General features: G+C 44.8%; 1 protein-coding gene across 1 annotated transcript in view; it reads left to right on the forward strand.

Annotated features, from left to right (window-relative positions):
- Nucleotides 1-27,272, forward strand: part of LOC141265247 (collagen alpha-6(VI) chain-like) — a 394,142-nt gene that overhangs the window by 191,377 nt on the left and 175,493 nt on the right. Inside the window, exon 13 of the mRNA XM_073678075.1 lies at nucleotides 41-119. Coding sequence (XP_073534176.1) covers nucleotides 41-119 — 79 coding nt within the window. The remainder of the gene's footprint in view (nucleotides 1-40; nucleotides 120-27,272) is intronic.

The raw sequence follows: 27,272 nt of genomic DNA on the forward strand, positions 1-27,272 counted from the left end.
TTCTGTTCCTCAAATTATTCATTGTTTTCTTGATTTGTAGATGATGCTGGTCTTTACAGATGGATTAGATGGAAATGTTAAAGATCTTGAGCGAACAGTAGAGGACCTTCGAAGAGAAGGTACAATTTTATTCATTCATTTTTTTTGTTGCAAAGATGGGTAATGAGAGAAAGTGTGAAATATGGATTTATGTTCTTGGCAAAAAATAGTGAGTTAAACGCTCTTACTTTCAGTGCTGCATCATGGGTCACATAATATGATGCAACATTATAAATGATGCTGCAAAATTTGAAAATGTTTTATTTATCAAACCTCTGAAGCAGCCTTATGTAATGGCAAATCATAGACTCAATTAAAGTTTTTACACCTGTGTCAGCTAAAACATTTCTGAAGGCTAATAGTTTGGTTACATGTACAGGTCCAATTCTAGCTTTTCTAAATAATATAAAAAATGTATTATTTTTTCATCAACACAGCCATATAGGGGTTTGTTTTTTGCCGGACAGGTTGTAATTTTGAATGACACCATTCACTTTATCATTAAATGAATTGGAAAACAAGGAAAAAAATAATTCAAAGTGTGGTGAGATTGCAATAAAAAAAAACATAATGCCACAACTATTTTTGGGAGTTTGTTTATTATAGCATTCATTGTGTTGTAAAAATGATCAGTTAAGATGATTTTCCAGGTTAGTATAATTATAGTGTTACCAAACTTTTTTTGTATGTAAGTGATGACATTTTTTGGGGGAAGTTTATAAAAAAAAGTAATGGAAAAATGGAAATAGTAGCTTATTTAATACTAAAATCTCACACCTATAATAGCCGCATAGCAGTTTCTCCCACCAACTGGCTATGGTCCTTAACAAAACAGAAAACGGCGCAAGTTGTTTTTCTTCATAATTTATCCAAAAATAGAAATCGATGTAAGTAATAGAAATAACTTTGGAGTATATTCACCACTGTGAACAGATCATCGAGACTGGGGTACGGGCTTGAGCAAGCTTCTGATTGGCAGACAAATTCTGGGTGTGGGTGATCCCTGTGCTGACTTGCACTTCCATAGATTTAGCAGGAGAGTAGAGACACTGACTGATGATGAGGAAAACACACCTATGGCGATGTTTCTTGGGACCTCCCCCTTTCTCAAGCCCATGAGAACCAGGTATTTTTATTTGTTTACTTTTTTTATTTCTCTATTTTTAACTTTTAGTCCTGTTAGGGAAATTGAACCTATGATCTTTAATCTCTTATACTTTATATTGCTATACAACAATATTGCAGTATACAGTGAAACTTACATTCTCATATGAAGTCCAGCCAGATGCTGTGCTTCGCGCTTCACTAGAAGACAAAGAAGGCAGCTGTGGGGGCTTCAGGAGACCCCCAGCTGCCATGACAACCCATCGATTTTCCTTGAGGGAGCAATGAAAGCTGGTGCACGCACATGATTGTGCTATTTAAATGCTGTCAAAGATTAATAGCTGCATTTAAATAACTAATCAGTAGTTGGCAGAGTTTGATCCAGTCACTGCTGTTATTCAAATTCTGGCTGTATAACACAGCCGGCATCTGCTGAGTATGGTTCCTGAGCCTGCGTCATATGTACACTGCCACCACATGATGTAATTTTTTGTTATTTAGTCGCATAATGGTTAAAGGGAGTTTGTCAGCTTTCAAATGCATATCAAAGTGCTCATAAATCCTTGTAGGGAATCTTACACTGGAAAGAAACATACCCTTAGTTTAAAAATACATTGGATAGGTTTGGAGAAAAGATTATGTTTATAAACATGGGAAGGGCCACAAAGTCCAAGACACCCATACACCAGCACACTGTTATGATCTGCAGCAAGAATTAAGGAAAGATAGGGGAAAGCTGTCCCTACAGTAAGACTAAGCTGAATCCCTACGATGTAGCGGGCTGCCTGTTCCTAGTGAACAGACCCACCTTCGTCCTCGGCTAGTCTGAACGAAGACATATAGAATTCAGGGAGGGGTCACTAAAAGAACTAAGGACTGGGACAAAAATGGGACACCTCCTAAACAGAAATTGTTGTAGAACACAAAAGACAAACTGACAAAAGTACTAAAGGTCCCAGAGGACCAAGCGAACTGACAGAGATAGGCACCAAAGCACCAGGCTAGCAAAACAGTCAAACAACATTGAAGTCCAGCAAAGCCAGAAGGGCGGAGCTGGAATATATAGGCAGATGGTCACGTGACCGCAAAACACAAGACAAAAAGCTAACAGAAGGGTTCTAACAGTACCCCCTCTTTTATGAGGATCCTCCAGATCCTCCAGGCCCAGGCCTTTCCGTAAACCTCCTGTGGAAAGATTTAAAAAGCCTAGGAGCAGAGACATCATCCGTCCTTACCCAGGAGTTGTCTTCGGGACTGAAACCCTTCCAGGAGACAAGATACTGTAATCTCCCTCTATGCCATCTAGAATTCAAGATACGAGAAATTTCAAATTCGCTGTCTTCCACCACAGGGGGAACTGTGACAGTGGCGTCCCTATCAGATACGTCAGTCTTTTTCAACAAGGAAACATGAAACACAGGATTAATCTTCTAGGAAGTAGGGACATCCAACCTAACTACAGACTGGTTAACAATCTGAAGCATTTTAAATGGACCCACAAACTTAGGACCCAGTTTTTTAGAGGGAGTCCTCAACCGCAGGTTCTTCGAGGACAACCAAACCATGTCCCCCACAGTAAACAAAACCTCTTTATGTTTCCTGTCAAAATACTTCTTGGACTTTTTGTTAGCCTCTTGAAGGTTACAACGTACATTAGTCCAAACTCTCTCCAAATCACCGGAAAAATTCTCCTCTTCCGGCACCGCCGATCCCAATTTGGAGAACGAACCAAAAGACGGATGTCTCCCAGTACAACAAAAAAAAGGAGAACACCCAGCAGAGGAGGATGTATGATTGTTAAGAGCAAATTCTGTGAGAGGCAGAAACTCAGACCACACCTCTTGATTGTCCACCACAAAACAACACAAAAACTGTTCAACATCCTGGTTCTTTCTTTCAGTCTGTCCATTAGACTCAGGATGATAACCAGGCGAAAATGACAAATGGACTCCCAACCTGTCACAAAAAGCATGCCAAAAGCGAGCCACAAACTGAGGTCCTCTATCAGATACAATATCCATGGGAACACCATGGAGCTTGACAATCTCCTTAACAAACGCCTTAGCGAGTTTCTTTGCACAGGGCAACTTAATGAATGGAACCAAATGACACATCTTACTAAAACAGTCCACGACCACCCAGATGACAGTAAAACCCTCGGACACAGGAAGATCAGTAATAAAATCCATAGTGAGATGCGTCCAAGGTGCACTGGGAACCTCCAGAGGGCAAAACAACCCCGCAGCAGGAGTATGTGAAGCCTTTGACCTAGCGCACACAGTACACTGACGCACCCACTTGATGACTTCCTTCTGCCATCCAGGCCACCAAAAACTGCGACTGATCAGTCTCTTAGTCTCCGAAATTCCTGGAAGACCTGCCAACCGAGACTCATGACACGCCACAAACAAATCTCTCCTAAAGGCTTTAGGCACGAACAACCTCCCATGGAGAGTGTTAGATGGAGCATCATCTTGAGCTTTCAGAATCCCATTCTCCAAAATGGAGTCCAAAGCCGCCACCACAAGTCATTTCTGTAAAATGCTCTCCTCCTCCTCGGCACAGACCGTAAGAGAGAAGCTGCGAGATAAAGCATCGACTTTAACATTCTTAGTACAAGGGATATAGGTAACAGAAAAATGAAACCGAGAAAAAAAAATTCCCACCCAGCTTGACGGGCATTCAAGCGCTTGGCAGCATCCAGATAGATCAAATTCTTATGATCTGTGAAAACCTGAATAGGAAATCCAGCGCCTTCCAAAAAATGACGCCAATGTTCAATAGCCAGCAACTCCCGATTTCCAACATCATAATTCAGTTCGGTTTCCGAAATTTTTTTCGAAAAGAAGGTACAAGGATGTACCCCACCCTTGTTCTCCTGAGATAAAACTGCTCCGATCCCCACCGATGAAGCATCGACCTCGACCAAAAAAGGCTTGGTCTCATCAGGCTGCATAAGGATAGGGGCAGAACTGAACCTCTCTTTGAGATACTCAAACGCTTCAATGGCCTAAGTAGTCCACTGGGCCGTATTCGCACCTTTCCTGGTGAGATCAGTTAGAGGTTTAACAATTACAGAAAAATTCTTAATGAATTTCCTGTAATAATTGGCAAAACCCAAAAATCTCTGTATAGATTTCAAACCAATAGGCCTAGGCCATTCCTGCACAGCCTGAACCTTCACAGGGTCCATTTCAAAGCCCTCGCTGGAGACAATGTAGCCCAAAAAACTAATTTCTGCACAGCGAACTCACATTTCTCCAGCTTAGCAAAGAGTGAATTATCACCTAATAACTGCAAAACTTCACGTACACTCTGCCAATGGGACTCCAGATCTGGTGAATAAATCAAAATGTCATCCAAATACACAACCACATTCTTACCAATCAGAGGTCTCAGGATGTCATTAATAAGGTTCTGAAAAAATGCAGGTGCATTGGTAAGACCAAAAGGCATCACCAGATTCTCAAAATGACCTACCGGAGTGTTAAAAGCAGTTTTCCATTCATCACCCTCCTTCACACGTAACAAATTGTATACCCCCTGGAGATCAATTTTGGAGAACCATCTGGCTCCCACTAACTGGTTAAACAAGTCAAGAATTAACGGTAATGGGTAGGAATTGCATACGGTAATCTTATTAATTTCACGAAAATCCAGACATGAACGTAAAGAATCCAACTGCCACAGGCGACTTAGAAGGTCTAATGTGACCAGCAGCCAGGCTAGTCTGTATGTACTCCTCCAAGGCCTTTCTTTCAGGGATAGTCAGATTAAACAAGCGAGTTTTGGGAAGAGTAGCACCCGGAACAAACTCAATGGCGCAATCATAATCCCTATGACGAGGTAAAACTTGCGACTCCTCCTCTGAAAAAACCCTCCAAAAATCTTGAATAGGTACAGGTAATTCCAATTTTTCCACAGCCGCAATGCGACCATTACAACATTTATCATAGCACTTCGGACTCAAAGACATAATCACATTAGTAGACCAGTCCAATAAAGGATTGTGCAGTCTTAACCAAGGCAATCCTAGAACAACTGGAGAGGGCAAATTATCCAAAACAACCAAGTCCAAAAATTCTTTGTGAACTCCATTGATAGTGAGAGGAAATGCAGCAGTCTTGTGAGTAATACATTTCAAAGGAGTGTTATCAATTGCAACCACAGAAATAGGTGATGACAAAGGTTTGGATTTCAATTTAAGGTTTTCCAAAAACCCTTTATCAATCACATTAAGTGTTGAACCACAATCCACAAATACCTGAAATTCAATCAACTCTCCCTGCAGAGTAGTACTCCCAGAAAGAAACACTCCTGCAGAGCGTAAACAGGCTATACGGGAGTAACTGACCTTTTTTTTTTCTTTACTTAAACGACGCTTACAATACTTAATCAAATGGTCAGCTTTACCACAATAAAGACACAATCCCTCGGCGAATCTCCGGTCTTTTTCCTGAGAGCGGAGTGACATCCCCCCAACGTCCATCGGTTCCCCACCATCAGAGCAGATTTTCTGGGGACTAGGACCTGACATTACAGGAGTCTTTACCTCATTGAGCCTGCACCTCAGTCTCCTATCTATACGAACAGCTAACTGCATAGCTTCCTGCAGAGTCTCAGGTGCAGGGAATGCAATTAGCAAATCCTTAACCCTTTCACTCAGACCAGCAAGAAATAAACATCTCAGCGCCAAATCATTCCACTTAACTTCTGAAGTCCATCTCCTGAAGTGTGTGTAATAATTTTCAACATCATCAGACCCCTGATTCAAACGTCTAAGTTCTGATTCAGCAGATGAGATTCGATCAGGATCGTCATATAATAGCCCCATAGCAGAAAAAAATTCTTCAACAGAACTTAAACACGGATCATTAGGCTGGAGAGAAAAGGCCCAACCCTGTGGTTCTTTGCGCAAAAGTGACATAATAAAACCAATAAAACCAATGGCCTGTGATTCATTCCCAGAGGATCTTGGTCTCAAACGAAAATATAACAAACAAGCATTTTTAAAGGAAAAAAATCTTTCTGTTTACCATAAAAAGCATCAGGCATCCCTGCAGGCGTTGAGCCAGCTCCTGGACGGAAACCATACTGATCCCCGAATTTCTTTCCTTTTAGTTTTTTTTTGGGGGCTGGACTTACTGTTATGATCTGCAACAAGAACTAAGGAAAGATAGGGGAAAGCTGTCCCTACAGTAAGACTAAGCTGAATCCCTACGATGTAGCGGGCTGCCTGTTCCTAGTGAACAGACCCGCCTTCGTCCTCGGCTAGTCTGAACAAAGACCTATAGAATTCAGGGAGGGGTCACTAAAAGAACTATGGACTGGGACAAAAATGGGACACCTCCTAAACAGAAATTGTTGTAGAACACAAAAGACAAACTGACAAAAAGTACTAAAGGTCCCAGAGGACCAAGCGAACTGACAGAGATAGGCACCGAAGTACCAGGCTAGCAAAACAGTCAAACAACACTGAAGTCCAGCAAAGCCAGAAGGGCGGAGCTGGAATATATAGGCAGATGGTCACGTGACCGCAAAACACAAGATAGAAAAACTAACAGGAGGGTTCTAACACACACTTCCTGTGGGAGAAAAGGAGCTCTGGACTGTGTTGCCCCACCCGAAGAGCACGGAGCACCTTATATGCATTTAAACATAAACAATCTTTTTCAAAAACTTTTCAACTGGATTTTGAAACTAAAGGTATGTCTCCTTATAGCACAAGAACCCCAACAAGGATCTATGATTACCGAGATGTGCATTTTGACTCTCATCAGAAGTGGGCCCACCCAATTCCCAGAAGATGATGGGTGCAAAGTTCTAAATGCCCATTAGCCCTCCTGGGGACATGATCGCGGGGTGATGATGGGTTACCATGGCAGTCGGGGGTCTACTGAAGAAGTCTGCCATGGAGATGCTTCTAAGAAAACCAGCCTGTGGTTGCATTCATATTAGACTATGATTTTTACTATGTACTGCAATACTGTACATTTATATTGGCCCAATGTTGTGTAAGTCATTATTGTATTACAGACAGAAGCAGCAGAAAGCACATATTGTCTCCAAAGAGACACACTGAATACCGGCATATGAAGTGCGTTATATATGCAATAAATAAACCAAAAAATACATGATGATTTCAAAGGGAATCTGTCATCTAAAAAACTCAAGCCACAGTGTTAATCTGTAGGTAAACATCATTTTAGATATATTTGTCAGTCTAATGGAACAAGTAGCTACAGGGAGAAAATTAAGTTGTATTCTCCCTGCACCCACTTGCCTCCAGATATTGGAGCAGTGTCAGGACTGTGAACAATCATCACTCACTGCAGAGTAAGCACGTCACCTGCACCTTGACAGTTATCTTGCTCAGCATTGTAGATACTATACCTATAATATCCACTCGTAGAGTCCCTTTATAATTATCTTCATTACTGGCTTTTGTTTCAGACATGACCCCATTCTGTACAATGCCTGGGCATCAGGGAAGAATACTGAGTTTCTAGTTAAGCACCATGGTAAAGTTTTCAGAATTGTGCTTAAAACCGAACAAAGCCTAATAATATGAAAAACGTGTGATACATATATAATGGTTTAATAACGGTCTGTATGAACTTAGTCTCATTATAAACTAATCTACAGCTGTAGTTGTCCTCTCATAGTGCTGTGAGCTCTGCTACAGAGCTGTGTCTGACTTTAACTAACACTTCTTCTGCTTCCATCTCTTAGGCAGCCAGTGTGGGGAGAGGGACAGTACAGCAGATATGAGCTTCATCTCATTAGAAACACATTTGCAGTTGTAGTTCCCTTTCCATAGTGCTGTCAGCTCCGATGTACACTTCTCCCCCCCACACTGGCTGTGTGAGATGAAAGCTGAATACATTTTAGCTGTAGCCAGGCACACCTCTGCAGCTGATCTCAATGCAGAAGAGGAGAGATACAGTTGCAAATGTGTTTGTTATCAGACAAAATTCATCTCTGCTGTATTGTGTTAGTTACACAATAGTTTTGCAGTGAAATCAGGAGAGCAGACTGTTTGTCATTACATAGTGTAAGGCGGCGGTGTTCACACCGTGCAGTAACTGAGGCAGCGACCCATCAAGTCCAACATAAAGAGCTTTATTCAGCAACTCACGGGTAAACAGAAAAGTCCTCCGGTTCGCAGCCGGGTTAACATGAGCCCTTAAACAACGGTTGCCGTGGGCAACGGCCGCGCCGGGCCGCTCAGAGCCTGACAGGTGCAGATCCCTCCCAGGCATGGGTTCAGCCACACTCAATCCTGCTGAGCTTTCCTGCTATGCTCCTAGCAGGTTCCAACATAGAACAACACTAACCCTTAATGCAGGGTTCTTAAAGGACCTGTGGCAAGAGCCACTGGAAAACCCGGGTTGGAGGGAGGAGGCCACTGCTGCCTTCCTGTAGCCTCCCCCAAGAAATGAAGGCCCTGCTGGGTTTTACTTAATCTGCCTTAGCCAGATAGACTGACCAGGTCAATGCTCACCTTCATTCCTGCATTGCAGCCGCAGGTGTGTCTGTGACTGCAATGCACTCCAATGGATTTAATAGGTCTCTGTACACATTCTGGGGATATATAACGTCCCTCATATACGATCCCAGTCACTGCCTCACATATCCCCCCCCCCTCTGTTCAAACTTGTGGGGTTGAACATTTGTCACCATACAGGGTGCCCTGGACAGGGCGTCCGCGTTTGCCTGCGACTTCTACAGAGAGACTGAAATTTTGCAGTGACAGAAACCGCCTGGTGACTCGCACATTCTTCGATGACTTCTAACTGGAGCATTTGTTTTACCTCAGCCGTGTCGGCTTGCCTCCGGGCTTCGGATACCCGGTACGGTCTCATTCGTGACAATGTCAGGTTGGAGAATCACAGTCCTACCCGGTAACTCTGAGAACACGTCGGTATTCTTTTCAGAATTTTTGTCAGTGTTTTTTTTTTTCTGTCTCAGTCTTTCCTTGGTTCCAGCAATCTTCAGGTATCCGCCTATCCCAGAGCCATCATTCTACTGGTCAGACTCTGGACTGGCTTTCACCCTCACAGTCCATAGGTCGGCCAACGTCATCTCGTGTACATCGCTCACCATGCCAGACTTTCCGTTACTCTCCGACAGCTTGTTTCCGCTGGATTTTGAGTATGTCTGGCGTGATGAGACTGCTGAGTGTCACATTCTGTCGTTGGACCTCACAGCATTCTTTCAGCGGAGGCACGACTCCCCTCAGGCACGACTTTGCCTTTGCTCAGGAACGACTTTGCCTTTGGTCAGGAACGACTTTGCCTTTGCACTTAGTGGTGATTGAAGAAGATCGTTGAGGTGGTTCCTCCATGAATAGATACGCAGATCTTTACTAGGCAGGTCAGAATTTCTCGAGTAGGGAGTGATGTCACAATACCTAAGTAGACTGCGGGAAGAAACACCATCTGATTCTAACAGACATTCAATTCATCCCTTATGAACTTCACCATTGCCAGAGTTGAAGTGGCAAATACCTTTGAAAAGGAAGGGACTTGTCCCTAGGGAACCTTACTCTTTTCCCCCATTCACACAAAACAGATTTGCACCCCTCTTACACCTGAATCATTAAAAAAAACAAAAAAAAACAATATGTATGAAACCATATATATACAGAATTACAAGGATTCAGGACTTTTTAGAGTTAGGTCCTGAACCTTCTTCGGCAGTTATATTCATGCAGCTCTGTCTGCTTCTCCTGTATCTAGTCGGCCAGTCTCTTTACTCTTCGATAAACTAAGCCCAATCCCAGGTACATAATGATAACTTGAATCAGAAGGACAATCACTGGATGAATAAAGACGTTGAAAAAGGAGGTGGCCTTCGGGCTGTAGCCAAACACACTTTCCCACCAGGACACCTCAGAATCTTTGTTTAAATCGTTGGTAATCCCCGTAATCTTGGTTCTGTCATTCTCAAGCTGGATAGTGGCTCGGTCCTCAGTCTCTTGAAGATTTTTGAGTATCTCGGCTTGTTTACCAAAATCCAACAACAGACGCTTGAGCTTGCCGCCAAAACCAAGAGGAACCTTCTGTAGTCTCACAGGAGTGTCAGGGCAGATGTCGAGTCTCTTCTCCGGTGTTATTAAAGTTCTTCCCTGCTGTTCTGCGACATCCAGACCTAGTACAGGACTAAGGGTGCAATATACTCCTGGGAGGAGATTTCCTCTTTCGGTGCAATTAGTCGCATATATGATGTGAGTCATATTTTTCCCAGGGTACCAACACCAATACCCCTGACCCATGTATTTCAGTCAAGAGGAGAGTATTGGCCTTCATCTCACAGGACCCCTCGGAGTCCTAACACTGGTGTCTAAATACCCGCTCCTGACTACCTTGGCAGAGGATGGCATCCTCTTTCCTCCAACAACCTTCTGTATCAAACAGATAAGGATGGCCTCCCTCATAAGTTAGGATATCTGAGGGTAGCTGTGGATGAAGTACCGTCTGGTTGTTAATCACAATTCCCAGATTAATGGCACTGTACCCCTGTCTGAGATTACCGGATACAGGGGCTAATGAAGACGCAGTGCAGGTGAGGTTTTGACACCCATGCCATTGCACCACCCACCAATTAGTGTGGTTGGCTGCAAAGGGAGAGATCAGGGAACTTACCCGCTGCCGGAGGTTAAATGGGTAGTGGCCCCTGAATAAAGAAGACACAATATGTTTCAGGTTGTCTGAGAGTTCACTCTGAACTTGCGTACATGCTAGGGCAAACTGAACTCTGTCTTGCACTTCCACGAGACCTTTGACTAACCTTCTAAACTTCTCTCTTAGAGCAGAAGATATAGAGGTAGTGGCATCAATGTGCGAATGCTGTAAACCTTCTAATACATGGTTTACATCAAGCTGAGTTCTGAAACCTTCCCCAGCATGTCGCGCAATGTCCCCAAGTTTACTTCTCAGGACTTCCATATCCATAGTGTTCAGGGCACCCACTCCCAATGCACCTCCGCCCAATCCCATGGCGATTAAATTCCTCCTCCCCTTGTATTTCCTGTGTCGAGGATAATCTTTTCTCACCTCTTGCCCTGCCTCTACCCACCCTTTCATCATGTCAATTAGGTTCCTCCCAATTAACTCTTCACATCTGTAATCCCAATGGTCTACTCTGAAGTCATCTGCGGAAATTCGCCAGGTGTATAGGATAAATTTTGTATCCGTGATGATCTTCCATGGGGATGACAGTTGAGGAGCTATGGGATCTGCCAATTGATGGGTAGAAACGTTGCAGGAGTCGAGTTACGATTTGACCGGTTGGAGACCTTCAGCTTGATATGGGACTCTTACCACTGTCACACATACTTGACCTCTACCCCTGAACGGATACCACTGGTCACTATTAGTGTTGAGCCACCCCCGTAGTGTTCGAGTTCGGTTCGGTTCGTCGAACACCCGTGTGTTCGCCGAACTGTTCGTCGAACTGTTCGTCGAACACCTTCGAACACCGTTAAAACCAATGGCAGGCAAACAAAAACACATAGAAACACATAGAAAACACCTTCAAAGGTGTCCAAAAGCTGACAAACTGCTCAGAAGACACAACTAACACATGGAAAAGTGACAAGTACATATAGTCATGCGAAAAGAAAAGAGGTGGAGGAGTAAAAGGAGGGGGAGACACAGATATAGGCATGTCATGCCCTTCTAAAATCCAAAAAGTGAGAAGCCGAGACGGCCAGTCCGCTCCTGCCCGTGCCACCTCCGTGTCGCCGGGTTTGTGCCAGAGCCGCGGTGAACCCTGACGGCCAGCCCCCCTCTCCCAATACTGGTGCCTGTCCGCTGGTGGGTCGAGAGAGCCCCCCTGTGGTGGAAGCAGCTCTAAGCTTTTTAATTTAAATTGTCCCTCTAATTTGAATGAATACACTTTAAATCCATTTACAAGGATCTATTGGAGGGCAAGTCTCATGCCAGCAGCCGCGTAATTCCAGCTCCAGTAGCGTCCACTAAAGCTGCTGCAGTTAAAAAGCTTTTATAAGGATCGAGCTCGGCTGTCCACCGCAAGGCATTATAGTGCCAGGCCCAGCCCCTATGCCCTGGGGTGCCTCCTGATGCTCTTCACTGAGTATCCCGTGGTCCCGAAGCATTTCCTTTGAAAAAATTAAGTGTCCAAACTACAGGTGGTGTAGCTTGCTTAACAGCCGGGATAATCCGCTGACTAGCAGACACTGCTACTAGGCACAAAGTATTTCCTGGGCTAGATGCAGTTAAAAATTTGTAAGTAGATACTCTCGTTGGATGCTGAGAAAGCATTCCATAGCGTCTCCTGGCACGCCATATATGATTCTCTTAAAAAGCTTGGGGTAGGGGTCTAGGGGACCCTTTTATAGCCAAAATCACGGCCCTGTATCACAATACGTCACCTAGGCTGAAGATAAATGGAACTGTAGCACCGAGGGCTCGGTTGCTACAGACGTATTGCACCTCACCCAGAGGTGTGATATCTCACTCTCAGATAAGGATGGAGTGTGGATCAGGACCCGACACCTGCATGCATTACACCACATTGCCGTGGGGCAGGGCGACCAATATGCCCCTGAGATGGGCACGACAGTCCCTGTCCCTGGCTGGAGTGGGGGGAGGGAACACTGAGGAAGGGGAACCCTGCAGTGCAGGAGCAGGGAGGAAGCAGTTCCTGGGTGCATTGAGAAGGGAGTATAAAAGGTGGGCACCATCTTAGTTCAGTGCAGAGAAGTCTGAGCAGAAGTGGCAGGGAGCAGGGGCTCTGCATGAGCTCTGCTCCGGAGGCGGGCCTAGTAACAGAGGCCCAGGCCTGCAAGAGGGAGAAGGAAGGAAGAGGAGCGGAGAAGGCTCCAGGAACGAGGAATGAAGGGATCCCAGGGGTGCGGACGGGCGAGTCGCCACCGCACGCCCGAATCCACCTGCGTGGAGGGGTCAGGCCAAAGGGGGAGACCGGTCCCCGAACTAGTGGAGGCAGGAAACGACCCTCAGCTAGAAACCGGAGGCTCTGACATTTTATGTGGCGCAGCCCCTTGCTCCACCCGCTAGGAAGGCACCACATAGGGTCAGGGAAACTGGCGCCAAGTTTACCAAGAGGAGGCCCGAGGCAGCCGGACAGAAGTGTTGGTAAGAAAGGCCAGACAAAGGACACACAAAGGGGGTCCTGTGAAGCGCTCCAAAGTTATCTGGGAGTTGTCTGAGCCCCTCACCTGGTGAGCACAGTACGACGTGGGCAGCCGTTACCTGCAGACGTGGTCTGGATAATAAGAATATAATAATATTTTTTCAGAGCTAGATGCAGAAATTTTTTTTATTCAATTTGCAACCTGATGGAGGTCAGTATAGATGGACTAATAGACCGAGTCCCACACACTGCTAGAAGCCCAAATATTTTTTCAGAGCTAGATGCAGAAAAAAATTATTTTTAATTTGCAACCTGATGGAGGTCAGTATAGATGGACTAATAGACCAAGTCCCACACACCGCTAGAAGCCCAAATATTTTTTCAGAGCTAGATGCAGAAAATTTTTTTATTCAATTTGCAACCTGATGGAGGTCAGTATAGATGGACAAGTCCCACACACTGCTAGAAGCCCAAATATTTTTTCAGAGCTAGATGCAGAAAAAAATTATTTTTAATTTGCAACCTGATGGAGGTCAGTATAGATGGACTAATAGACCAAGTCCCACACACTGCTAGAAGCCCAAATATTTTTTCAGAACTAGATGCAGAAAAAAATTATTTTTAATTTGCAACCTGATGGAGGTCAGTATAGATGGACTAATAGAACAAATCCCACACGCTGCTAGAAGCCCAAATATTTTTTCAGAGATAAATGAAGAAAAAAATTATTTTTAATTTGCAACCTGATGGAGGTCAGTATAGATGGACTAATAGACCAAGTCCCACACACTGCTAGAAGCCCAAATATTTTTTCAGAGCTAGATGCAGAAAAAAAATATTTTTAATTTGCAACCTGATGGAGGTCAGTATAGATGGACTAATAGACCAAGTCCCACACACCGCTAGAAGCCCAAATATTTTTTCAGAGCTAGATGCAGAAAAAAATTATATTCAATTTGCAACCTGCTGGAGGTCAGTATAGAAGGACTAATAGAACAAGTCCCACACACTGCTAGAAGCCCAAATATTTTTTCAGAGCTAAATGAAGAAAAAAATTATTTTTAATTTGCAACCTGATGGAGGTCAGTATAGATGGACTAATAGACCAAGTCCCACACACTGCTAGAAGCCCAAATATTTTTTCAGAGCTAGATGCAGAAAAAAATTATATTCAGTTTGCAACCTGATGGAGGTCAGTATAGATGGACTAATAGAATGATGCTATGCCCAAAAGATTTTACTTCACTAGGTGCAGTAAAAAAATTGGTATTCTATACACAGGTGGTATATCTTGCAACACAGATAGGCTACTCCACTGACTAACACACTCTGCAATAGGCCAAAAAGGATTAGCTTTGCTAGATTCAGCCAAATGCTGTGAAAAAAACTTGCACAGCACTGGCACAGACCTGCCTGGCAAAAACTGATAGGAACTGATGTAACCTAGTCCTGAAAAGGACTCCAATTACAATTAGTCTTTACTCCCACAATCTATCTATTTAAGAGCACAGACCTGCTTGATAAAAGTCGTAGGAAATGCTGTAACCTAGTCCTTGAAAGGACTGCAATCACAACTATTCCCTACTCCCAAGCTATCTGTATATTTGTGCGAAAATTGGCTTGAAATTAACAAGGTATAGCGCACACAGCAACAGCGGTGCCGTCTAACACGCAGCTGCAGCAGTGAGAAAATGGTGGCGACGGGGAAAATGGCTTGGTCTTATAGGGCAAGGACATGTGACATACACAGCCAATCACACATGCCCTTGCTTGTGTGAAAAAAAGCACTTCGCTCCGTGTGTGCGCTGCTGATAGGCTGACAGATTGCACCTCCCCACTGCAAATGCGGGAAAGAGAAAAAAAAATGGACATCTTCATTGTTCCTGCAGAGATCCATCCCCTGCCCCTCCCCCCGCCCCGCTGTACACTCAAACTGCGTATTAACATTAATTTTCATCATTACTGAGAAAAAATCCAGTTATGATTTTGGTGCACGAACAGTTATTGAACATAACCTCGAACAGCCGAATTTTTCTCAAATTGTTCGTGTTCGCCGACCGGCTCGAACACCGCCCAAAACAGCTCGAATTTGAGATTGGCGAACAGTTCGAGTAGAACAACGCTCATCTCTAGTCACTATTAGTGTTGAGCCACCCCCGTAGTGTTCGAGTTCGGTTCGGTTCGTCGAACACCCGTGTGTTCGCCGAACTGTTCGTCGAACTGTTCGTCGAACACCTTCGAACACCGTTAAAACCAATGGCAGGCAAACAAAAACACATAGAAACACATAGAAAACACCTTCAAAGGTGTCCAAAAGCTGACAAACTGCTCAGAAGACACAACTAACACATGGAAAAGTGACAAGTACATATAGTCATGCGAAAAGAAAAGAGGTGGAGGAGTAAAAGGAGGGGGAGACACAGATATAGGCATGTCATGCCCTTCTAAAATCCAAAAAGTGAGAAGCCGAGACGGCCAGTCCGCTCCTGCCCGTGCCACCTCCGTGTCGCCGGGTTTGTGCCAGAGCCGCGGTGAACCCTGACGGCCAGCCCCCCTCTCCCAATACTGGTGCCTGTCCGCTGGTGGGTCGAGAGAGCCCCCCTGTGGTGGAGGCAGCTCTAAGCTTTTTAATTTAAATTGTCCCTCTAATTTGAATGAATACACTTTAAATCCATTTACAAGGATCTATTGGAGGGCAAGTCTCATGCCAGCAGCCGCGTAATTCCAGCTCCAGTAGCGTCCACTAAAGCTGCTGCAGTTAAAAAGCTTTTATAAGGATCGAGCTCGGCTGTCCACCGCAAGGCATCCTAGTGCCAGTCCCAGCCCCTATGCCTTGGGGTGCCTCCTGATGCTCTTCACTGAGTATCCCGTGGTCCCGAAGCATTTCCTTTGAAAAAATTAAGTGTCCAAACTACAGGTGGTGTAGCTTGCTTAACAGCCGGGATAATCCGCTGACTAGCAGACACTGCTACTAGGCACAAAGTATTTCCTGGGCTAGATGCAGTTAAAAATTTGTATGTAGATACTCTCGTTGGATGCTGAGAAAGCATTCCATAGAGTCTCCTGGCACGCCATATATGATTCTCTTAAAAAGCTTGGGGTAGGGGTCTAGGGGACCCTTTTATAGCCAAAATCACGGCCCTGTATCACAATACGTCACCTAGGCTGAAGATAAATGGAACTGTAGCACCGAGGGCTCGGTTGCTACAGACGTATTGCACCTCACCCAGAGGTGTGATATCTCACTATCAGATAAGGATGGAGTGTGGATCAGGACCCGACACCTGCATGCATTACACCACATTGCCGTGGGGCAGGGCGACCAATATGCCCCTGAGATGGGCACGACAGTCCCTGTCCCTGGCTGGAGTGGGGGGAGGGAACACTGAGGAAGGGGAACCCTGCAGTGCAGGAGCAGGGAGGAAGCAGTTCCTGGGTGCATTGAGAAGGGAGTATAAAAGGTGGGCACCATCTTAGTTCAGTGCAGAGAAGTCTGAGCAGAAGTGGCAGGGAGCAGGGGCTCTGCATGAGCTCTGCTCCGGAGGCGGGCCTAGTAACAGAGGCCCAGGCCTGCAAGAGGGAGAAGGAAGGAAGAGGAGCGGAGAAGGCTCCAGGAACGAGGAATGAAGGGATCCCAGGGGTGCGGACGGGCGAGTCGCCACCGCACGCCCGAATCCACCTGCGTGGAGGGGTCAGGCCAAAGGGGGAGACCGGTCCCCGAACTAGTGGAGGCAGGAAACGACCCTCAGCTAGAAACCGGAGGCTCTGACATTTTATGTGGCGCAGCCCCTTGCTCCACCCGCTAGGAAGGCACCACATAGGGTCAGGGAAACTGGCGCCAAGTTTACCAAGAGGAGGCCCGAGGCAGCCGGACAGAAGTGTTGGTAAGAAAGGCCAGACAAAGGACACACAAAGGGGGTCCTGTGAAGCGCTCCAAAGTTATCTGGGAGTTGTCTGAGCCCCTCACCTGGTGAGCACAGTACGACGTGGGCAGCCGTTACCTGCAGACGTGGTCTGGATAATAAGAACTGTGAGTAAAGGCCCTGAACTGCATCACTGACTCCGTGTCGTTACTGCTGCTGCCCTGCACCATCACCCCCATCCTCCGCATACACTGCCCTGAGGCTATACTCCTCCCGTGGGGAGTTATGCTACGCTCTGCTGCACCCACAACACCAGCCTTAGCGGTCTGCCCTGTAGCGGCGGTTCACTCTGACCGCAATCCACGGGTGGCGTAGTCGGACATTTAAACATCAAAACCACATAAATAGTTCCGCCACTGGTTTGACCGCCCTGAGCCACGGAACCGGATCGCCGCCACGAAGACTACAACCACCAGCATCCACCAAAAAGGGTCAGGCTCCGGGTGTCCCAAGGCCCAGGGGGTGCGTCAGAACATTTTCATCACCTTTCACAATCACCAATGGGACAAGGCAGGGATGTCCTCTGTCCCCTCTCTTATACATCCTAGTGACGGAGCACCTGCTCTCATCAATTCGCCATAACCCCAATATTAGGTGGATTGAGGTGGGAGGCACCGAGTACAAGTGCTCTCTATTTGCTGATGATGTCCTAGTATATATCACTCAATCACATATATCCATCCCTGCTGTTATGGCTGAAATAGATCACTTTGTTACATGGTAAAATTTTAAAATCAATGCAGCGAAGTCTGAGGCCCTCGATGTCTCCCTCCCTAAATCCATATAGGATTCCATCCAGTCCAACTTTCCCTTTGCCTGGCCCTCACAGGGTATCAAATACTTAGGAATTCCTATTCATAGAGACCTCTCCCATCTATGTTATCTTAATTTTGGGCCCTTTATTGAACAATTCCATACAGACCACGGTTGGCAAGTTAGAACTGTAAGATTCACTACGTGAACCACTGGTGTTTTGTGGAAAAGCACATGTACACCGCGTTCCAAATTATTATGCAAAAAGTGTTTAGGAGTGATAAGGGAAGAATTTGTTTGTTTGTCAGTTAAACTCATTGATGGTGATGTGTGTCAGGGCTCTTTATATCACTGTAAGCAATTGCAGACACCTGTGCTAATTAGTTTGGCAGGTGTGTCCAATGAAAGGCAAGACTACTTAAGAAGGCTCTCTCACATTATTAAGCAGCCTACATTTTCTGCCAAAATGGGAAAGAAAAAGGATGTGTCGGCTGCTGAGAAGCAACAAATTGTGGAGTGTTTAGGTCAAGGCATGACTACAATCAACATTGTGCGATGATCAGGATGAAGTGTCTTGGCAATCAAGAAGTATGTAGCTGATTCACAGTACACACGTGTGCGTGCTGATAAGGGCAAATTGAGGACTCTTTCCTACAGGCAATTACATCAGGTTGAAAGAGCAGCGGCAAAAAAGCCTTGTCATAGCAGCAGACAAGTTTTTGAAGCTGCTTGTGCCTCCAACGTCCCCCGAACAACAAGATGCAGGGTCCTTCAGAGGTTTGCAGCTGTGCATACGCCATCCTGTCGACCTCCTCTATCCACTTCACACAAGCAGAAACGGCTCCAGTGGGCCAAACATTACATGAAGACTGATTTCAAAACTGTTTTGTTCACGGATGAGTGCCATGCAGCGCTCGATGGTCCAGATGAATGGAGTGGAGGATGGCTGGTTGATGGACACCCCACGCAAACACGGCTACAGCGCCAACAAGGAGGAGGTGGAGTAATGTTTTGGGCTGGAATCATGGGGAGAGAGATTGTCGGCCCCTTTAGGATCCCTGAAGGCGCTAAAGATGAACTCCATAATGTATGTGGATTTTCTCAAACAGCACTTCCTGCCATGGTTCAAGAAGAAGAACCGTGTATTTCACAGCAAGATCATTTTTCTGCATGATAATGCACCATCTCATGCTGCACATAAAACATCTGCATCTCTGGCTGATATGGGCATAAAAGGGGACAAACTTATGGTGTGACCCCCATGCTCCCCTGACCTCTACCCCATTCAGAACCTTTGGAGCATCATTAAAAGGAGTGTCTATGATGGCGGGAGGCAGTTCACATCTAAGCAACAGCTCTGGGAGGGTATTCTGTCCTCATGCAAAACAATTGAAGCAGAAACCATCCAAAACCTGACAAATTCAATGGACGAGAGAGTTCAGAAGCTCCTTTCGAACAAGGGGTCCTATGTGAAAATGTAACATCACCTAGAATAAAGTTTTGAGTTGAAAACTGTTTGATTTCAGTTTCTAACAACCTGCTAATGCTTATAATTTCAAAAATGACCATTTTTTTGGTCTTTATTAAAATGAAAAGGTTGATCGAAAAGTTTGGGGGATCTAAGAGTGTGGCAACCCAGTAGTCATGATTACTTCGAATTCTGACAATATGAGGGTCATGCTGCAGGTAGTGCAGCAAGAAGGCACTTATGTGTCTTGCGCATCTCGGAGCCCCAAAATTATTTTCCGGGCTAGATGCAGCTAAAAATTATTTTTAATTTTAAATCTGGTGAAGCTTATTATAGATGGCCTAATAGGATCAGTGCTGCACACTGCTACAAAGCCCAAATTATTTTCCAGTCAAGATACAGATAAACATGATTAGTAATTTGAAAGCTTAAAACGGTTGGTAGGGTGATTTTAACCAATCATCAAGCTTTTACTCTCCCCAGGATGACACAGGGGTAGAAAAGTCGTTTCGGATCCATGATTTGTTCATCTTTATGAACGTGAGTCTGTCTACATTATCAGTGGAGAGCCACGTGCGCTTATCTGTCAGCACACCACCAGCAGCGCTGAACACACGTTCAGACAGAACGCTGGCTGCGGGGCATGACAAGATCTCCAAGGCGTAAGTGGCTAGCTCCGGCCATTTATCCAGATTAGAAGCCCAAAAAGAGCAAGGGTCCAGTGACACAGTCGTGGCTTCAATGTTTACTTGGAGATACTCCTGTACCATCGTCTCTAGGCGTTGACTATGTGTCAGACTTCTTGTCTCCTGTGGCCTTGCAAAGGATGGGCTAAAAAAGTGGTGAAATGATTCCGCAAAATTGATGTTACCAGCAGATACTGTGGTTCTGTTACGGTTTGAGTGCTGAACACTTGACGGTCCCACGGTTGGCAAGTTGGAACTGTGAGATTCACTACGTGCACCACTGGTATTTTGTGGAAAAGCACATGTAAGATTCTGCAACAGTCTCTGCTGATACTCCTGCATGCGTGCATCCCTTTCTATGGCAGGAATAATTTCTGCAAATTTACTTTTGTACCGGGGATCTAACAGTGTGGCAACCCAGTAGTCAGGATTATTTCTAATTCTCACAATTCGAGGGTCATGTTGCAGGTAGTGCAGCAAGAAGGCACTCATGTGTGTTGCGCATCCAGGAGCACCAAGTCCCTGTTGTGTTGGTGGCGAGGTAACAATCATGCTTCCTTCCTCTGTCCTCTCCCCCCAACCTCGCACAACAGAAATGTGATCAAGGTCTCCCTCATCTGATGAGTCTTCCATCAGTTCGTCCTCCACTTCTTCCTGGGCTCCTGCACCTTCCTCACTAGTTTGGCTGCTACCATGCGCCCTGGTAAAATCATCTCCCCCACCCTCACATGCCTGCCGCCTTGGTGCTGCCGACCGTCTGGACCTTGCAGATGTTAGCCCTTCCGCATACAACTCCTCCTCCTCTACTTCCTCCACCTCCTCTTGTGCCACCACCTGACTCCGAATTCTGTTTAACATGTGCTCCAGCATGTAAATCACCGGAATAGTCATGCTGATAATGGCATCGTCAGCACTAAACATCTTCGTCGCCATTTCAAAACTGTGCAGAAGGGTGCATAGGTCCCTGATCTGAGACCACTCCTCCAGCGTGATTTGCCCCACCTCTGAATCTCGTTGGCCCAGGCTATACGTCAGAACGTATTGCACCAGGGCTTGTCGGTGCTGCCACAGTCGTTGCAACATGTGCAGAGTTGAATTCCACCGGGTAGGCACATCGCATTTTAGCCGGTGAAGTGGCAGGCCCAACGACTTCTGTAGAGATGTAAGTCGCTGAGCTGCGGGATGCGAACGGCGGAAGTGAGCACACAGCGACCGTGCCCTCTGCAGAAGGCCATCTAGTCTGGGATAGTGGGCTAAAAATTGCTGGACAACCAGGTTCAACACGTGAGCCATACAAGGCACGTGTGTGACATTGCCCCGGCGAAGGGCCGCACCCAGGTTTGCAGCATTGTCGCACACGGCTTTCCCTGGTTTCAGGTCCAGTGGAGACAACCATTCATGAAATTGGTTCTCCAGAGCTGACCACAACTCCTCAGCTGTGTGACTCACATTTCCCAGACATTTCAATGTAAAAACCGCCTGATGACGTTGAGCCCTACTGCCAGCATAGTAAGGAGGTGTGCAGGATCCCTTCTGCGCAGTTAGAAAGCTTGTGGCATGACCAGACAGGCTTTGGGTGCAGGTGGAAGACCGAGAGGAGGTTGAGGAGGCAGAAGCAGTGGAGGAACTTTGACATAAAGAGGATTGACGCACAACTCGTGGGGACGGCAAGACTTGGACAGCAGCCCCTTGTCCTGCTGTCACCATAGTTACCCAGTGCCCAGTCAGCGACATGTAATGCCCCTGTCCATGCCTACTCGTCCAAGTGTCTGTGGTGAAATGCACCCTGTCACACACAGAGTTTCTCAAAGAAGCGGTGATGTTGTGTGCGACATGCTGGTGGAGCGCAGGCACACCTTTCTTTGAGAAGTAGTGCCGACTGGGCATCTGGTACTGGGGCACTGCGACGGACATAAGGTCTCGAAAATCCTCTGTGTCCACCAGGCGGAAAGGCAGCATTTCTGTAGCCAAGAGCTAGCAGATGGTGAAATTCAACCTCTTAGCTTTCTCATGGCTAGGAGGAAATGGTCTTTTACTTGTCCACATCTGAGGGACCGAGGGCTGGCTATTGTGCTTAGACGGGGTTGATAAGGGTGTCCCCGGCAAACTGCCGGTCTGTGAGGAAGATGCAGGCGGACATGTTAGGTTGCCTTGATCCAAAGGTGGTGCTATCGATGTCGGACAGCGCTCAAGACCAGCTGGTGTTACCACCTCCAAAGAAAATGATGACCTGCCAATCACGCTGGCTGTTGCGGGTAAAGAGGTGGCAGGTCTGCGCCCCAAAACAGGTGTGACTGCTGTCCCCCCAGTCACAGAGGATGAAGAGGCCGCGGATGCACAAGATATGGCAGACGGTGGTTGGCCCGGCCGGCTAGGCCGCATTGTAGCACACTGAGCTTCCCACTGCAACTTATGCTTCATGTCCATGTGCCGGTTCATGCATGAAGTACTCAAACTATGTATTTTTTGGCCTCTACTTAGCTTTTGCTGACAAATGTTACAGATAACACGAGTTGGGTCATCTTTATCGATCTGAAAAAATGCCCAGGCTATGCAAGGCTTAGCACCCATGCGACCTGAAGAGCCACCACGACTTGTGGTGAGAGGCAGAGTTGTGTTTGAGGATGCAGTTGTTGACGTGCTTCAAGTACTACGTCTCTGTCCAGGAAGGCGCAACCTGACCTCGTCGTCACTAGCATCTTCCTCCACCTCCTCTGCTGACCTCATCTCTTGGCTGACTGTGGGTTGACAGTAAGTGGGATCTCCGACCTCATCATCATCACCCTGTGCGTTATCACACCCGTCGTCCTCAGAGCCAACCTGTTCCTGCCCTGACAAAAAACTAAAGTTGTCGCTCCAATCAGGTATTTGAGTCTTATCATCGTCTTCCTCATTGTCTCCACCAACAGGAGTTACAGTTTGGGAATGAGGGTCTACATTATGGTCAGAACCTTCTGCGTCTGGTCCTGGATCCGACTCATAAAGATTCTGGGCATCAGTGCAGATCATTTCCTCGTCTGGATTCACAGAAGCGCTGGAGTCGACCTCTGATTCCCAGGCTATAGTATGAGTAAACAGCTCTGCAGACTCAACCATCTGTTCTACCTCATACTCAGACGGGCAGCTGGAGATTTGGGAGCTGTGAGGAAGCAAGTGCGATTTGGGTGACACCTTTGAGGACTGGAGTATTTGTGATGTTGAAGTTGATGTGGAGGAGAGCCCACTTAAAGGAGCACTTGATATCCGTTGAAGCACCTGCTGTTTTTGTGCCTCATCTGGAATTTGTAGCGATTGGCGTGGCCGTAAGAAAGGGATCTTATCACATTGTCCGCTAAAAGAAGTAGACATTTTAGTTTGGCTGGAAGATGGTCTTTCTTCTGCACCTACCCCACGGACACAACCTTTTTTCCCCTTCCCAACACGCCTATTCCCCTTTCCACCAGCAGCAGGCCTTTTTCCACTCATTTTGGTGGTTAACTAATTCACAACTCTGGAGTTGTTTGCACAAAAAAACAATGGATGGTAACCGAGCAGAGCTGAGTGGCCAAACTGTGGTATTAGGCCAAAACTATTGGCTGGGTTAGATGCAGAAAAAAATTATTTTTAATTTGCAACCTGATGGAGGTCAGTATAGATGGACTAATAGACCAAGTCCCACACACCGCTAGAAGCCCAAATATTTTTTCAGAGCTAGATGCAGAAAATTTTTTTATTCAATTTGCAACCTGATGGAGGTCAGTATAGATGGACTAATAGACCAAGTCCCACACACTGCTAGAAGCCCAAATATTTTTTCAGAGCTAGATGCAGAAAAAAATTATTTTTAATTTGCAACCTGATGGAGGTCAGTATAGATGGACTAATAGACCAAGTCCCACACACCGCTAGAAGCCCAAATATTTTTTCAGAGCTAGATGCAGAAAAAAATTATATTCAATTTGCAACCTGCTGGAGGTCAGTATAGAAGGACTAATAGAACAAGTCCCACACACTGCTAGAAGCCCAAATATTTTTTCAGAGCTAAATGAAGAAAAAAATTATTTTTAATTTGCAACCTGATGGAGGTCAGTATAGATGGACTAATAGACCAAGTCCCACACACTGCTAGAAGCCCAAATATTTTTTCAGAGCTAGATGCAGAAAAAAATTATTTTTAATTTGCAACCTGATGGAGGTCAGTATAGATGGACTAATAGAACAAGTCCCACACGCTGCTAGAAGCCCAAATATTTTTTCAGAGATAAATGAAGAAAAAAAATATTTTTAATTTGCAACCTGATGGAGGTCAGTATAGATGGACTAATAGACCAAGTCCCACACACTGCTAGAAGCCCAAATATTTTTTCAGAGCTAGATGCAGAAAAAAATTATTTTTAATTTGCAACCTGATGGAGGTCAGTATAGATGGACTAATAGACCAAGTCCCACACACCGCTAGAAGCCCAAATATTTTTTCAGAGCTAGATGCAGAAATTTTTTTTATTCAATTTGCAACCTGATGGAGGTCAGTATAGATGGACTAATAGACCAAGTCCCACACACTGCTAGAAGCCCAAATATTTTTTCAGAGCTAGATGCAGAAAAAAATTATTTTTAATTTGCAACCTGATGGAGGTCAGTATAGATGGACTAATAGACCAAGTCCCACACACTGCTAGAAGCCCAAATATTTTTTCAGAGCTAGATGCAGAAAAAAATTATTTTTAATTTGCAACCTGATGGAGGTCAGTATAGATGGACTAATAGACCAAGTCCCACACACCGCTAGAAGCCCAAATATTTTTTCAGAGCTAGATGCAGAAAAAAATTATATTCAATTTGCAACCTGCTGGAGGTCAGTATAGAAGGACTAATAGACCAAGTCCCACACACTGCTAGAAGCCCAAATATTTTTTCAGAGCTAGATGCAGAAAAAAATTATTTTTAATTTGCAACCTGATGGAGGTCAGTATAGATGGACTAATAGACCAAGTCCCACACACTGCTAGAAGCCCAAATATTTTTTCAGAACTAGATGCAGAAAAAAATTATTTTTAATTTGCAACCTGATGGAGGTCAGTATAGATGGACTAATAGACCAAGTCCCACACACCGCTAGAAGCCCAAATATTTTTTCAGAGCTAGATGCAGAAAAAAATTATATTCAATTTGCAACCTGCTGGAGGTCAGTATAGAAGGACTAATAGAACAAGTCCCACACACTGCTAGAAGCCCAAATATTTTTTCAGAGCTAGATGCAGAAAAAAATTATTTTTAATTTGCAACCTGATGGAGGTCAGTATAGATGGACTAATAGACCAAGTCCCACACACCGCTAGAAGCCCAAATATTTTTTCAGAGCTAGATGCAGAAAAAAATTATATTCAATTTGCAACCTGCTGGAGGTCAGTATAGAAGGACTAATAGAACAAGTCCCACACACTGCTAGAAGCCCAAATATTTTTTCAGAGCTAAATGAAGAAAAAAATTATTTTTAATTTGCAACCTGATGGAGGTCAGTATAGATGGACTAATAGACCAAGTCCCACACACTGCTAGAAGCCCAAATATTTTTTCAGAGCTAGATGCAGAAAAAAATTATTTTTAATTTGCAACCTGATGGAGGTCAGTATAGATGGACTAATAGAACAAGTCCCACACGCTGCTAGAAGCCCAAATATTTTTTCAGAGATAAATGAAGAAAAAAATTATTTTTTATTTGCAACCTGATGGAGGTCAGTATAGATGGACTAATAGACCAAGTCCCACACACTGCTAGAAGCCCAAATATTTTTTCAGAGCTAGATGCAGAAAAAAATTATTTTTAATTTGCAACCTGATGGAGGTCAGTATAGATGGACTAATAGACCAAGTCCCACACACCGCTAGAAGCCCAAATATTTTTTCAGAGCTAGATGCAGAAATTTTTTTTATTCAATTTGCAACCTGATGGAGGTCAGTATAGATGGACTAATAGACCAAGTCCCACACACTGCTAGAAGCCCAAATATTTTTTCAGAGCTAGATGCAGAAAAAAAATATTTTTAATTTGCAACCTGATGGAGGTCAGTATAGATGGACTAATAGACCAAGTCCCACACACTGCTAGAAGCCCAAATATTTTTTCAGAGCTAGATGCAGAAAAAAATTATTTTTAATTTGCAACCTGATGGAGGTCAGTATAGATGGACTAATAGACCAAGTCCCACACACTGCTAGAAGCCCAAATATTTTTTCAGAGCTAGATGCAGAAAAAAATTATTTTTAATTTGCAACCTGATGGAGGTCAGTATAGATGGACTAATAGACCAAGTCCCACACACCGCTAGAAGCCCAAATATTTTTTCAGAGCTAGATGCAGAAAAAAATTATATTCAATTTGCAACCTGCTGGAGGTCAGTATAGAAGGACTAATAGAACAAGTCCCACACACTGCTAGAAGCCCAAATATTTTTTCAGAGCTAAATGAAGAAAAAAATTATTTTTAATTTGCAACCTGATGGAGGTCAGTATAGATGGACTAATAGACCAAGTCCCACACACTGCTAGAAGCCCAAATATTTCTTCAGAGCTAGATGCAGAAAAAAATTATTTTTAATTTGCAACCTGATGGAGGTCAGTATAGATGGACTAATAGACCAAGTCCCACACACCGCTAGAAGCCCAAATATTTTTTCAGAGCTAGATGCAGAAATTTTTTTTATTCAATTTGCAACCTGATGGAGGTCAGTATAGATGGACTAATAGACCAAGTCCCACACACTGCTAGAAGCCCAAATATTTTTTCAGAGCTAGATGCAGAAAAAAATTATTTTTAATTTGCAACCTGATGGAGGTCAGTATAGATGGACTAATAGACCAAGTCCCACACACTGCTAGAAGCCCAAATATTTTTTCAGAGCTAGATGCAGAAAAAAATTATTTTTAATTTGCAACCTGATGGAGGTCAGTATAGATGGACTAATAGAACAAGTCCCACACGCTGCTAGAAGCCCAAATATTTTTTCAGAGCTAGATGCAGAAAAAAATTATTTTTAATTTGCAACCTGATGGAGGTCAGTATAGATGGACTAATAGACCAAGTCCCACACACCGCTAGAAGCCCAAATATTTTTTCAGAGCTAGATGCAGAAAAAAATTATATTCAATTTGCAACCTGCTGGAGGTCAGTATAGAAGGACTAATAGAACAAGTCCCACA

The sequence above is a fragment of the Phyllobates terribilis genome, unplaced genomic scaffold, assembly GCF_046119375.1.
Source record: "Phyllobates terribilis strain yellow unplaced genomic scaffold, ASM4611937v1 Scaffold_4__5_contigs__length_816908805, whole genome shotgun sequence".
NCBI lineage: Eukaryota > Metazoa > Chordata > Amphibia > Anura > Dendrobatidae > Phyllobates > Phyllobates terribilis.